The 11,842-nt window shown below is 37.9% G+C and overlaps 1 protein-coding gene across 2 annotated transcripts; it reads left to right on the forward strand.

The window, feature by feature from the left end:
* The first annotated feature begins 1,251 nt into the window (after positions 1-1,251).
* cactin lies at positions 1,252-10,763 on the forward strand. Of its 2 annotated transcripts, none has more exons than XM_056253446.1 (10): positions 1,252-1,555; positions 2,511-3,024; positions 4,326-4,421; positions 4,791-4,936; positions 5,017-5,179; positions 5,327-5,441; positions 6,791-6,983; positions 7,075-7,197; positions 7,821-8,176; positions 10,011-10,763. In XM_056253446.1, exons 1-10 carry the CDS (start codon positions 1,275-1,277, stop codon positions 10,499-10,501), a joined length of 2,478 nt encoding a protein of 825 aa, XP_056109421.1. In that variant the 5' UTR covers positions 1,252-1,274; the 3' UTR covers positions 10,502-10,763. The 2 variants fall into 2 exon arrangements, with proteins under 2 accessions (XP_056109421.1, XP_056109420.1); XM_056253445.1 differs by having other exon boundaries at positions 7,075-7,192; positions 7,813-8,176.
* The last annotated feature ends 1,079 nt before the right edge of the window (positions 10,764-11,842 follow it).

The following is an 11,842-nucleotide window of genomic DNA, read 5'->3' on the forward strand; positions in this document are numbered from 1 at the left end:
GATGCCCGGAGTTTATGAGGGCGCGCACTGGTAGACCAGCACGTATGCCAGTCGTCCGTGAGTGCGGCCTCGGTAGATCCTTGTTTGGGTAGAGCGAGTCAATACCGCACATATCTGGCATGTAGCAGCCATCGGATGCGGGGAGGAAACATGGTGAGTAACCTCTATTGCAACTTCCACGATGACTTCAGATAAGACTTCTAGCGTGAAGAAAGAGATTCTGACGTAATTGTCGCGCCCATGCTATTTTATACTGCCCGCGGACCGGTCAGCATTTGCATGTTTTGCGTCAATTGGCCAGCTGTCTCCAGCTGGCGTTATCCTATAAGATTTCAGTGAAAATGGAGAAGGGAGGAGTTCCCCATATACGTCAGTATGACGTAATGTCGAAGTGACCGCCTTGAAAGGGAACACTGCAAGTTACACTGCAAGTAACACTGGAAGTAGTACCGTGTGGTATTTAAATGAATAAAGTATTAATTTAAATGAATAGTGTAGCCTATTTTAAATGTTTATTTATTTATTAATGCTTAACACAATACACAAATAATAACAGATAAGTAACAAAAACAACACCAACAAAAATAATAATAATAATAACAATGGGGGAATAATATAAATTAAACATATTGATAAATTATAAGAATTACATGACACTGAAAAAAAGGAAAATAATTACAAACAGATATGTTTTTAAGGCTTTTTTGTTCTTACACAACTTTTCAAGTTCTTTAACAAAAGAAAGAGAGGTTTGGCATTTAGATATTTAGATTTATGAATATGGAATTTTGCTAGTAATAAGATCATATTAATTACGTAAAAATGACCTTTTTTAGATTTATCATAATCAACAAAGGAGCCTGGACCACATCCTTCCAATACAACACACATTCATTATAGATTTCAGACCTAATAAATCCTAAAACATCTTGCCAAAACATTTTCGTAAATGGACAATGCCAAAAAAGATGTGTATTTTAAATGTTTTAACGAAAGTTAAAATTAAAATGACGGAGAAACAGCGAGCCGTCAACATTCCGCATCAAACAGGACCTCAGATTGAGGAGCTCTATATATCGCCTGCTTGAAATTATACGAATATTTATATAAAGCTTGAATAATAATAAAAATATATTTCCCAATATATATAGATAATATTTATTATTTCATCTGAAAGATTATGACAGGATTGATTTGAGATATATAAGTATTGGCAACATTATCTATCTAACATTACCTATTTACGCGACGCGGCGCGGTCAGGACCTGAAAACATGGGGTCGAAGAAGCATCGTAGGAGCCGATCGCGGTCTTGCTCTCAAGAAAGATCCCGCAGACATGTCCGCTCGCCAGAGGACAGACGAAGTCGGAACCGCTCTCCTGTGAAGGGTTCTCGCAGACGAAGGCGGTCTGACAGCGGCGGCTCCAGGAGCAGCGGAGGTTCCGCAGGCCCGAGCCGACACAGAGGCAGAGAGTCCGGCCACTCCAGCGAGTCTGACCGCGATCACAGAGACAGAAGAGCACGATCACACGGAAGATCAAAAGACAGAGACAGGTACTTTGACACAAATAATCAAACTATTCTGTAGGAATTTCAGTTTGTCCGTTAGAGGGGGTACGTGGAAAAGTTTGGAAAAAAAACAGTGTAAAAACAAGTTGAAGTGACATCAAATAGTATAGCAACGACGAGTGGAAAGACGTAATAATGTAACGTAATAGGCAAGCCAAGGCGAATTATATATAACTCATTTCATTTGTATAGTGTATATAGCACGTTTTATTTATCATGGAAATTCAAGTTCAAGGAAAAAAGTAATAACACAAAGGCTATTAAAAAAATACAATTGCTATAAAGTAATAAGTTGAAGAAAATAATAAATTAGTTAAAATGGTATACTTAAAAGGATTATGAGGGATAATAGAAACGAAATATTTTTCAAATAATATTTTAGACATTTATGAGGATTTTTAACAGTTTTAATTGAGTCTTTTATACAATAAGCCATGTATTAGCCTTTTAAGTTTCAAAGTCGGTATGAAACGGAAGTTGTAATATACTTTTCTTTTTCATTGTGATGTATATCAAAAAATGTAGGGCGGGACTTGATTTAGTCTATCGGTTGATTGGGTGGTTGTGGATTGCTATTGGTGGATAATTGGATTTCATGTGAGTGACAGGTTGCCCTGCCCTCGCGCCAATAAACATCATCAGAGAAGACATGCCGATGCAAGAGAGAGGGGACGTTACTTTGAATAAAAATTATGAGGCCACATGAATTATAAAACGAATAATTATTTGTAGTGTGCACTGATAAATTATTTATAACAAATAGTGCAATATTCCATAAAAAAAAACACAAAAATTGTCAATTTTGATTTCATGACTATTGGCTACTTTATAATGGGGGTCCTTCATACAAGGATGATCTGAAACTGAACTGAAAACTCCTGATTGTGATTGCAAGTGTTCTAACTGTTTTTTTTATTATTATTTATATTTATCGATTTAGCTCTTCAGGTGATAATCACAATGACCATAAGAAACATAAGATGAAGATGAAACACAAGGATGAAAAGGGCAGCAGCAGGAGGAGGAGGAGTAGAAGCTTGTCACGCTCCAGCACGGACTCCAGCGTGGAGCGCGAACGAGAGAGGAGACGACGGCAGAGCAGGAGCCCCAGCCGGGAGAGAGGGAGGAGACAGAGTAAAGAGAGGGAACGAGACCGATGTAGACGCTCGGAATCCAGATCCTCGAGCTCCTCTTGCTCCTCCGTCGACTCTGATCAGGGGGGAAAGACGGCACAGGGTCCCTCCACTGCCAAAGAAGAGACCAAGAAAAAGAAGGAGATGATGAAAGCGCTGGAGACCCCAGAGGAGAAGAGAGCCAGGCGTCTGGCCAAGAAAGAGGCCAAAGAGAGGAAGAAGAGAGAGAAGATGGGCTGGAGTGAAGAGTACATGGGCTACACCAACGCCGACAATCCGTTTGGGGACAACAACCTGCTCGGCACCTTCAAATGGCAGAAGGTGAGAGAGATGGAAGGAAAGGGTGGAAATGTGACCTTTTGATCTCGTTACGAAACAAAACAATATTTACCTCAAAACATGCCATGATACGATTCAGGAGCCTGTGATAGATATATCAATTATGATATTATGTGCTAGGACTGGTTATTGACTGAAATTTCACAATTTGATTCGATTTCGATTCACAAGCTTGTGATTCGATATCGTTTATTTTGGATATATCAGGTACTTTACATAGCAAATTTTCTTTAAAAAAACAAAAAAAAACTGCTGTGAACTAGTTGGTACTACATTACTATAATAATGAAGGTTCAAATTGACTGATTTGTGTACAAAGAACACTTAAAAGGACATTTTTTAGTATAATAAAGTTATAATACTAACTTTATAATTACACAATTACGTTTTGACTCCAATTCGTTTTTTTAAATACAAATGGTGTATTTATTTATTTAAAATAAATGGTAATTGTCATCATAACTCTTTGCTTGATCTGAGGAGGCAACAGATCTGTTACGCCACATTAAAGAGTACCAAAACGGTATTGTTAGAATTTTTACATATATAATTGACAGAATTTGAAATCCGAGACATTGTTTCTTATCAAATTTAAAAATCTTATTGCTAGTTATTGGATAGGAGGCGAGCTATAATGTTCTGTTCATTCATCAACTGAAAACAGGATAGACTAAAAGATCGATTCTTGGGGTGTAAGAATTGGAATCAGTTCATAAAAATGAGAATCAATATTTTTTTACCCAGCCCTATTATGTGCCTATTTTACACAGACAGCATTTTTTACTTACAAATGCAACCAATTGAACTCCTCTCTGAAAATCCTAAAACTCTTGTATCCCAATTGGGACATCTACAACAAAAAATACACTTAAAAAAAAAAAAAAGTACAATAAATAATTATAGAAAAAATCAATTACTAATTACTAATGAGTTTATCAGTCATCTGTTGATCATTCATCATTGACTTGTGTAATGAAAAAAATTAAGACATTAAGAAAAATCTCAAATGTATATTGATTGCTACATAATATTGTTAGTCATTTGATTGGTCATAGATTGATAACGATGTACCGTTACACCTAAATGCATCTTGATATTGCAGGGATGTTGCTTGAGAAAGTCTGGTCAGGACTAAAGAAATAAAGTTCATTTTTCTGCTGTGTGTGTGTGTGTGTGTGTGTGTGTGTGTGTGTGTGTGTGTGTGTGTGTGTGTGTGTGTGTGTGTGTGTGTGTGTGTGTGTGTGTGTGTGTGTGTGTGTGTGTGTGTGTGTGTGTGTTTTCAGGCTCTGGAGATGAAAGGCATCGGGCACTTGTCAGAAAAAAATCTGAAGGAGAGAAATAAACACATCCAGGAGGAAAACCGCAGGGAACTACAGAAGGTGCCAAACACAAAATATACATTTTTAGATGTCTAAATAGTTTCTATTAATTTTCACCCTCAGTTTAGTCTATCAAATTAAACTGAATGGAAATAAGAAATGTTGTTTTGTCTTTAGCTGAAATACAATAAGTTTAATTTTTAAAAAGGTTATTTTAAGGACCTGAAGTTTTTTTCTACTGGTTTAGTTAACTAGAATCAACATATGAATTGAACTTTCAGTCATAACTATTGATTCATTTCCCTAATGAAATGTTCTTTCATAATAAATTGTTCTGTATTTTTGTACTACTTTTTAGGTCTGAATGTGCATCCAGATTGCTTTTGGGAAATAAAAACTGAAGTAAATGCGCGAGACTTGTGTGTTCAGGTGAAGCAGCTGCGCCTGGAGCGAGAGCGGGAGAAGTCCATGCGGGAGCAGGAGCTGGAGATGCTGCAGAGGGAGAAAGAGGCGGAACATTTCAAAACATGGGCGGAACAGGAGGACAACTTTCACCTGCACCAGGCCAAACTGAGGTCACGCTCTTCAGATGGCGAATCTTTTTCTACACGCATACATGTGATTGGATCATTTGTGACGTGTTTCTGTGATTCAGATCTAAGATTCGTATCCGTGACGGCCGAGCGAAACCCATCGACCTGTTGGCTAAATACATCAGCGCTGAAGATGATGATCTGTCGGTGGAGATGCATGAGCCGTACACCTTCCTCAACGGACTCACCGCCACAGACATGGAGGACCTGCTGGAGGACATCAAGGTGTGTGAGAGAGAGAGAGAGACAATCGTTTAACACTTGATTGGTTCAGACATTACATTAAGATGTAAAGTAACCATACTTCTTACACAACTTCCATGGTGATTTTGGTCATAGTCGTAGTTTTACCCGCTATGTTACTGGCTGCAGGTGTACATGGAGCTGGAACAGGGGAAGAACGTGGATTTCTGGAGGGACATGACCACCATTACTGAAGACGAAATCAGCAAACTGCGCAAAATGGAGACGTCAGGGAAAGGGCCAGGTGATGTGATGACCTTCGCTATCATATTTACATCCTGTTTACTGTACACTTGATTCATTTCAGAGTAAATGTTGTATCAAATAAATGTTCACTAAATGTTAGTACGGTAGTGACTTTAATTTATGCTATCAATAAATTTGTATAGTTTTTTCAAGACTGAATTTACACCACTATTCAAAAGTTTGGGGTCTTTTTTAAGGAGTTAGCAAAGATGCATTAGATTGATCAAAAGTAGCAATAAAAGCTTTTATAATGTTACAAAAGATTTCTATTTCAAATAAATACTGTTCTTTTGATCTTTCTATTCGTCAAAGAATCCTGAAGAAAAGGTATCAAGGTTACCTTTCCACACAAATATTAAGCAGCACAACTGTTTTAAACATTGATAATAATCAGAAATATTTCTTGAGCATAAAATCATCATATTAGAATGATTTCTTAAGGATCATGTCACACTGAAGACATGAGTAACGATGCTGAACATTTAGCTTTGATCACAGGAATTAATTAATTTTTTTATTCAAATAGAAAAGGTATTTTAAATTATAGTAATATTAACAACATTACAGTATTTTTGATCAAATAAATGCAGCCTTGGTGAGCAAAAGAGACTTACTTAAAAAAACATACTAATCCCAAACTTTTGAATTGTAGTGTATATTTTTTATTGTATTATAGTTTATTCATAATTTATTTGTCATTATTATTATTATTATAGTTTTTCATACAACAGTGGACAAATATTTGTAATGACCCTGCAAGTTCGATTAAACCATCAAAATACATGGACAATATTTTATATTTGCAATTATTGTAATAACACTAAACTGGTTAAGGTATTTATCTGACAAAATTATTTGGCAAAAAAGGGGTTAACTACAACTACAGGTTTTATTTTACTATGCAAAAACAAAAAAGCTCACAGGAAAAAGCATATGTGGACTACAACAATCAGTTATTAATATTCATTGGTTCTCGCTTGGCTTTTGCATGTTCATAATTTCTTTGTATGTCAGCCTGGCCCAAAATTGTCACGTTTCATATCACAAATAAAATGATTGACTCCAAGCACACCTAAGCAATATGCTTACAAAATCGTTTTGAATAATATTTGAATAAAGTGTGAAGATGTTAATTTTCCTAGTCCAACCATCACTTTTGGCCACTAGCTACAGTTCTCTCTAAATAACGGCAGTGAACTCATTTGAAATCTACAAATTCACGTAACAGTGCACATGAAATATGTTATATGAAATCTGTGAGGTTATATAGTTTTCTACAACACTTCTCATAATGTAGTATATTCAGTAATGAAAGTCATCCATCTCTGATTTTGGTGTTTGATTCAGGTGACCGGCGTGAGGGCATTAACACATCTGTCAGCACAGATGTGCAGAGTGTGTTTAAAGGGAAGACTTACAGTCAGCTTCAGGCTCTTTATATGAACATCGAGAGTAAGATCCAGGCCGGAGGCTCCAACCTGGACATCGGCTACTGGGAGAGTCTCCTGCAGCAGGTGCGGGTCTACATGGCACGGGCCAGGTGCGTATCCCAGCACAACTCTCATGGGGATCTTGGAGGTTTTTAGCATTCAGCAATGTCTTAAAATAAGGGCCTGTGTGTGTTTGTGAAGGCTGAGAGAGCGCCATCAGGACGTCCTGCGGCAGAAGCTGTATAAACTCAAGCAGGAACAGGGTGTGGAGAGTGAACCGCTTTTCCCCATCATCAAAGAGGAGCCAGAGAACGAGCGGCCCATGTGAGTGATTTCATTTCTACCTGAACCTTCAGACTTACATGTGCTATTTTTTTAAAGAGACTAATTTGAACTGGAGAAAAATGCTATATAACTGTATTTTTTAAGATGGAAATAAACTCAATCTGCTTAATTAAACATGCAACTTTGTGAGGTCACATAACTAAGTAGTTTACTACAATTTTAAATGATTATTGTTGCATTCTGAAAACTTTTTATTTTATAAATAGTATGCATTATACATTATGTACTTCTTACTAAAAGTATGCTAATATTCCTGGGTTTCCATGATGATAGAAAAACCTGGAAATAACCTGGAATTTGTATTATAATTAATAAATTTGGGCCTGAAAATATCATGGATACAATTATCTAGTTACTCAGCTCTAAATAACTGAAAATTCTGGTTCTAAAATAGCTCTAAAATATGTCAAAACCTGAAATTGCACTATAATATATATATATATATATATATATATATATATATATATATATATATATATATATATAAAACATAATGATCTAATCACAAATAAAATAAACTATTTTTTTTTAAAAAGTCAGAAAAATTCAATAAAAAGAATTGCATTCCACACGTTTGATTTGTCCATTCTGTTACCCATTAGCCCTAGAGAGGCAGAGTCTGCAGACGAAGAAGCGGGCAGCTCTCAGCAAGGTGTCCACTTGGAGAAAGAGCAGGGCAGACAGACCAAGAGGAAGGATGGAGAAGAGGGTGAGCGGTCAGGAAGAAGCAGTCCTGAGGAGAAGAAGGGAGATGGAGAGGAGGGAGAGAAAGATGAAGCCGCGGAGTCCGTGTTAACAGAGGAGGATTTGATCCAGCAGAGTCAGGCTGAGTACGACTCGGGCCGCTACAGTCCCACACTCCTCCAGCCCTCCGAGTTACCGCTGGACACACACATCATGAAGGTGGAGGAGGACCTGCAGAGACTCCTGCTGGCCCGGAGACAGCTGCAGGTGACAGGTGCGTATCGCATCATAGACCATAGTGACGTTACACACACCACATGCTATAACGTTTCACTACCAGAATTGGATCAGGAAAAACAGTCAAATGTGAACGTTTAAAGTTGAAAATAAGCCTGCACTTTCATTGTTTGGAAGATTATTTTGGGCCAGAGCAACGTTATTTCTTTGGCTTCCTGATCTATCTTCCCACTCTTTTTTTGTAGCTTTAAATAAATAAATAAATAAATAAATAAATAATTCCTGCACACTGGGTGCTTAGAAAAGGCAACATGTGAAATTGCATGTAATTTCAACTTCTGCCACTGGGAGGCGCATTATGTCCCACCCTGCCTCTGTACAGGCCACTTTGAATTTGTGAGGGTGGTAAAAATATGTAGAAAGATTTTTAAAAATTGTTTACATTTTATGTGGGTGTTACAAACAGCAGAAAAGCAGGAAATAGACTCAGGGAGGCACTTAATGGCCTTCACTAATGGTTACAGAACATGTTTTACTTGATATCTTCAGGTTGTCATCCCAAAGTATCATACTCTTTGATGTTCCCTTAAAGGGATAGTTCACCAACATTTTTTAATTCTGTCATTAATCACCCTCATGTCATTCCAAACCCGTGAGATTTTCGTTCATCTTCGGAACACAAATGAAGATCTTTTTGATGAAATCTGAGAGATTTCTGTCCCTCCATTGACAGCTATGAATGAAGCTACAAATGACACTTTGACAGTTCAAAAAGTTCATAGAGAGATCATAAAACTAATCCATATGAATTGAGCGGTTTAGTCCAAATTTTCTGAAAATAAAATGTTACGAGGCGTGCGTTTGAGCTTCAGCTAAAACCAAAAAGGTTTGTTCTCACTCGTCAAGCAGGTTCAAATGAGCGTCTGTATATGTTCGCTGATCAGTGTTTAAATGTGAATAAAAGCGTAAATTCAGCCAACTGGAATTAAAAATTCGACAAAGTTGTAAAATAAGGCCCCATTTACGCTGCATGGTTCAAGTGACCCAAATCCGATTGTTTCCTCTCATGTGGCACAGATCGGATATGACCGGTGAACGTGTAAGCAGGAACATTTTCGATTTTCTCAGATCGGATTCAGGCCTCACTCATATGTGGTAATAAATCGGATATGAATCGGATACGTGCATTTGCGTGTGCCATGTAAGCAGACAAATCGGATATTCCCCAGTAAATGCAAGTCGTACGTCATTAAAAAAGTGACGTCAACTCAGGTGGACACCACTGAGATCACATGACTTATTATAGGCGCGATGGAGGACGAAGGATAGAGCAATGGGGAGGTTTCATGTCTTTTGAGTGTTTGGGGCGAAGAGACAGTGCAGGCAAAAATGCAGGGTTGTTACAGAAATAAATCCGTGTTTGAAGACATTTCACGAGATATGGGGAGGCACGGTTTTAAGCACTCGTGGCTACAGTGCCACCGTAAGATAAAAAGCTTAATGACTTTTAAAAATATTGTGGAAAGCAAAACACTGGATAATTTTATTCGCATCTGCATCCATTGTATTTCGTGCTGTTTTACTTCCCTTTCTGGGTCAGAACGTCTACATTTGGTAGTTTCAGGAGTGTATAGTGTAAATGCAAAAATCGGATACGGGTCACTTTTAAAATATGATGTAAGCGGGTCGTCAAAAAAATCGGATATAGTCAGAAAATCAGATTTGGGCATCAAGACCTGCAGTGTAAATGCAGCCTATGTGACTGTAAAGATTCTTAACTGATAGGAAAATAAAACTAGCTTATTAAGAGTTCACATTTGCCTTCTGTTAAGATTTATTCATGCTAAAACTTTTGTCTTTTTCTTGAACAGGTGATGCAAACGAAAGTGCGGAGGATGCATTTGTGCGTCGCGCTAAAGAGGGAATGAGCGGCGACGAGGCCCAGTTCAGTGTCGAAATGCCTTTGACTGGAAAAATGTACCTGTGGGCCGACAAATACCGCCCGCGCAAGCCCCGCTTCTTCAACCGCGTTCACACCGGCTTCGAGTGGAACAAATACAACCAGACGCATTACGACTTCGACAACCCGCCGCCCAAGATCGTCCAGGGCTACAAGTTCAACATCTTCTACCCCGATCTCATCGACAAACGCTCAACTCCACAGTACTTCCTCGAGCCCAGTCCCGACAACAAAGACTTTGGAATTCTGCGCTTCCACGCCGGACCGCCGTACGAGGACATCGCCTTCAAGATCGTGAACCGTGAATGGGAGTATTCCCATCGCCATGGCTTCCGCTGCCAGTTCGCCAATGGAATCTTTCAGCTGTGGTTCCACTTTAAGCGGTACCGTTACAGGCGGTGAAGAGGACGACCTGCTGGCGTTTGATTCATATAAGCCAAGTGTTGATTATAGAGAACACTGAACGTTTATTTTCAAATGCTGTAAATCTAAAAATACAAGTACAAACTCTGTTTATTGATGCCACACACATCCCCCGTTAGTGGAAAACCAGTTTTTCAAAGGGGTAGGACCTACATACGTGTACTTGACCTTGACATTCTCTGTTTTGCAGGCACTTTGCTTAAATTTTTATTCCTTTTTAAACCATGTCAGTTGTTTGTACCTTAAAATTGTTATTCTTTTTCTATTTGTCTTTGAGATGTTACATTAAAGGTTGTTTGCCAACTTTTTTTGTGCTCATTTTTTTATTTTTGTTTTTCATTGGCAAAAGGCATTTTACAGCATTTAAAGTACAAAAATTAAAAATATTGTTAGCATCTAAAACAAGTCTCTGCTGTACATTCATATATATATATAAACAAACATGTAACATTAGCTGCGTTAAACTTTGACTAAGATGCAGTCATTTGACACTTGTCTTGGCATCCTGAAGATACAGGAAGTTCATTCTTGTCCATGTGGAATTTCCTTTAAAGGCAACATACATGGGTTTGTTGCAACACACACTGCAGGTTTTAACAAGACATCATTTTTTAACCCCCGAAAGGTGCCCCTGCCCCTAAAACAGGAAAACAACCAATACAATTGTCCTGAAATAGAATCAAAATAGTCTCTTGTCTCAGACTTCAGGGCTAATGTTTTTTTATCAGCTGACCTGAAAAAAAAAAAAAAATCATATTTACAAGATTCTGAGTTAATAAATGATAACTGGATTTGATTCAGTTTGTTTGCGGCACTTACTAGCAAGTAAAGTATATATTTATTAGCAGAACAGTATTTTTGGCCTTGTTAGGGGCCGTTCACACGAAATACTTATTCCACTGCACTAATTTTCAGTTTTTCTATTTAAACTTGTCCTTAAACTTAGACTCACGTGTTTGACCATTGCGCTTGCGCTTTTTAATTTTTTATTCCACTGCACAGCCCTTGCAAAAATGCGTTCTGTGTTAATCGCCCTTTAGGCCTGTGAAATAATCAGTATTTATTCATTTAGGACAGGATGCAATTCTTATCACTGAGAGGCCATTCACACAGAATGTGTTTTCTTTTAACATGAGTACCGCATTTGTCATGCGCAAGATGCAGCAAAAGATGTTAGCGCTACGTTCAAAGACATCCTTCTATAGCATGCTAACATAGAAAAAAGCAACAACAAAAAAGTGCGGTGTAATGCAAAAGGCGTTCTGTGTGACCGACCCCTAACTCTTTACATGGTTTTACTGATTTCTGAGGAACCGTTTG

This window comes from Rhinichthys klamathensis, unplaced genomic scaffold, assembly GCF_029890125.1.
Source record: "Rhinichthys klamathensis goyatoka isolate OS25496 unplaced genomic scaffold, OSU_Roscu_1.1 h1tg000105l_1, whole genome shotgun sequence".
Taxonomy (NCBI): Eukaryota; Metazoa; Chordata; class Actinopteri; order Cypriniformes; family Leuciscidae; genus Rhinichthys; species Rhinichthys klamathensis.

Excerpts from the sequence above, each read along its gene's own strand:
- cactin (XM_056253445.1), top strand. The coding sequence starts at position 1,275 with ATGGGGTCGAAGAAGCATCGTAGGAGCCGATCGCGGTCTTGCTCTCAA. Across the intron at positions 3,025-4,325 it reads GCACCTTCAAATGGCAGAAG|GCTCTGGAGATGAAAGGCAT; the intron begins GTGAGAGAGATG and ends GTGTGTTTTCAG. Across the intron at positions 4,422-4,790 it reads ACCGCAGGGAACTACAGAAG|GTGAAGCAGCTGCGCCTGGA; the intron begins GTGCCAAACACA and ends TTGTGTGTTCAG.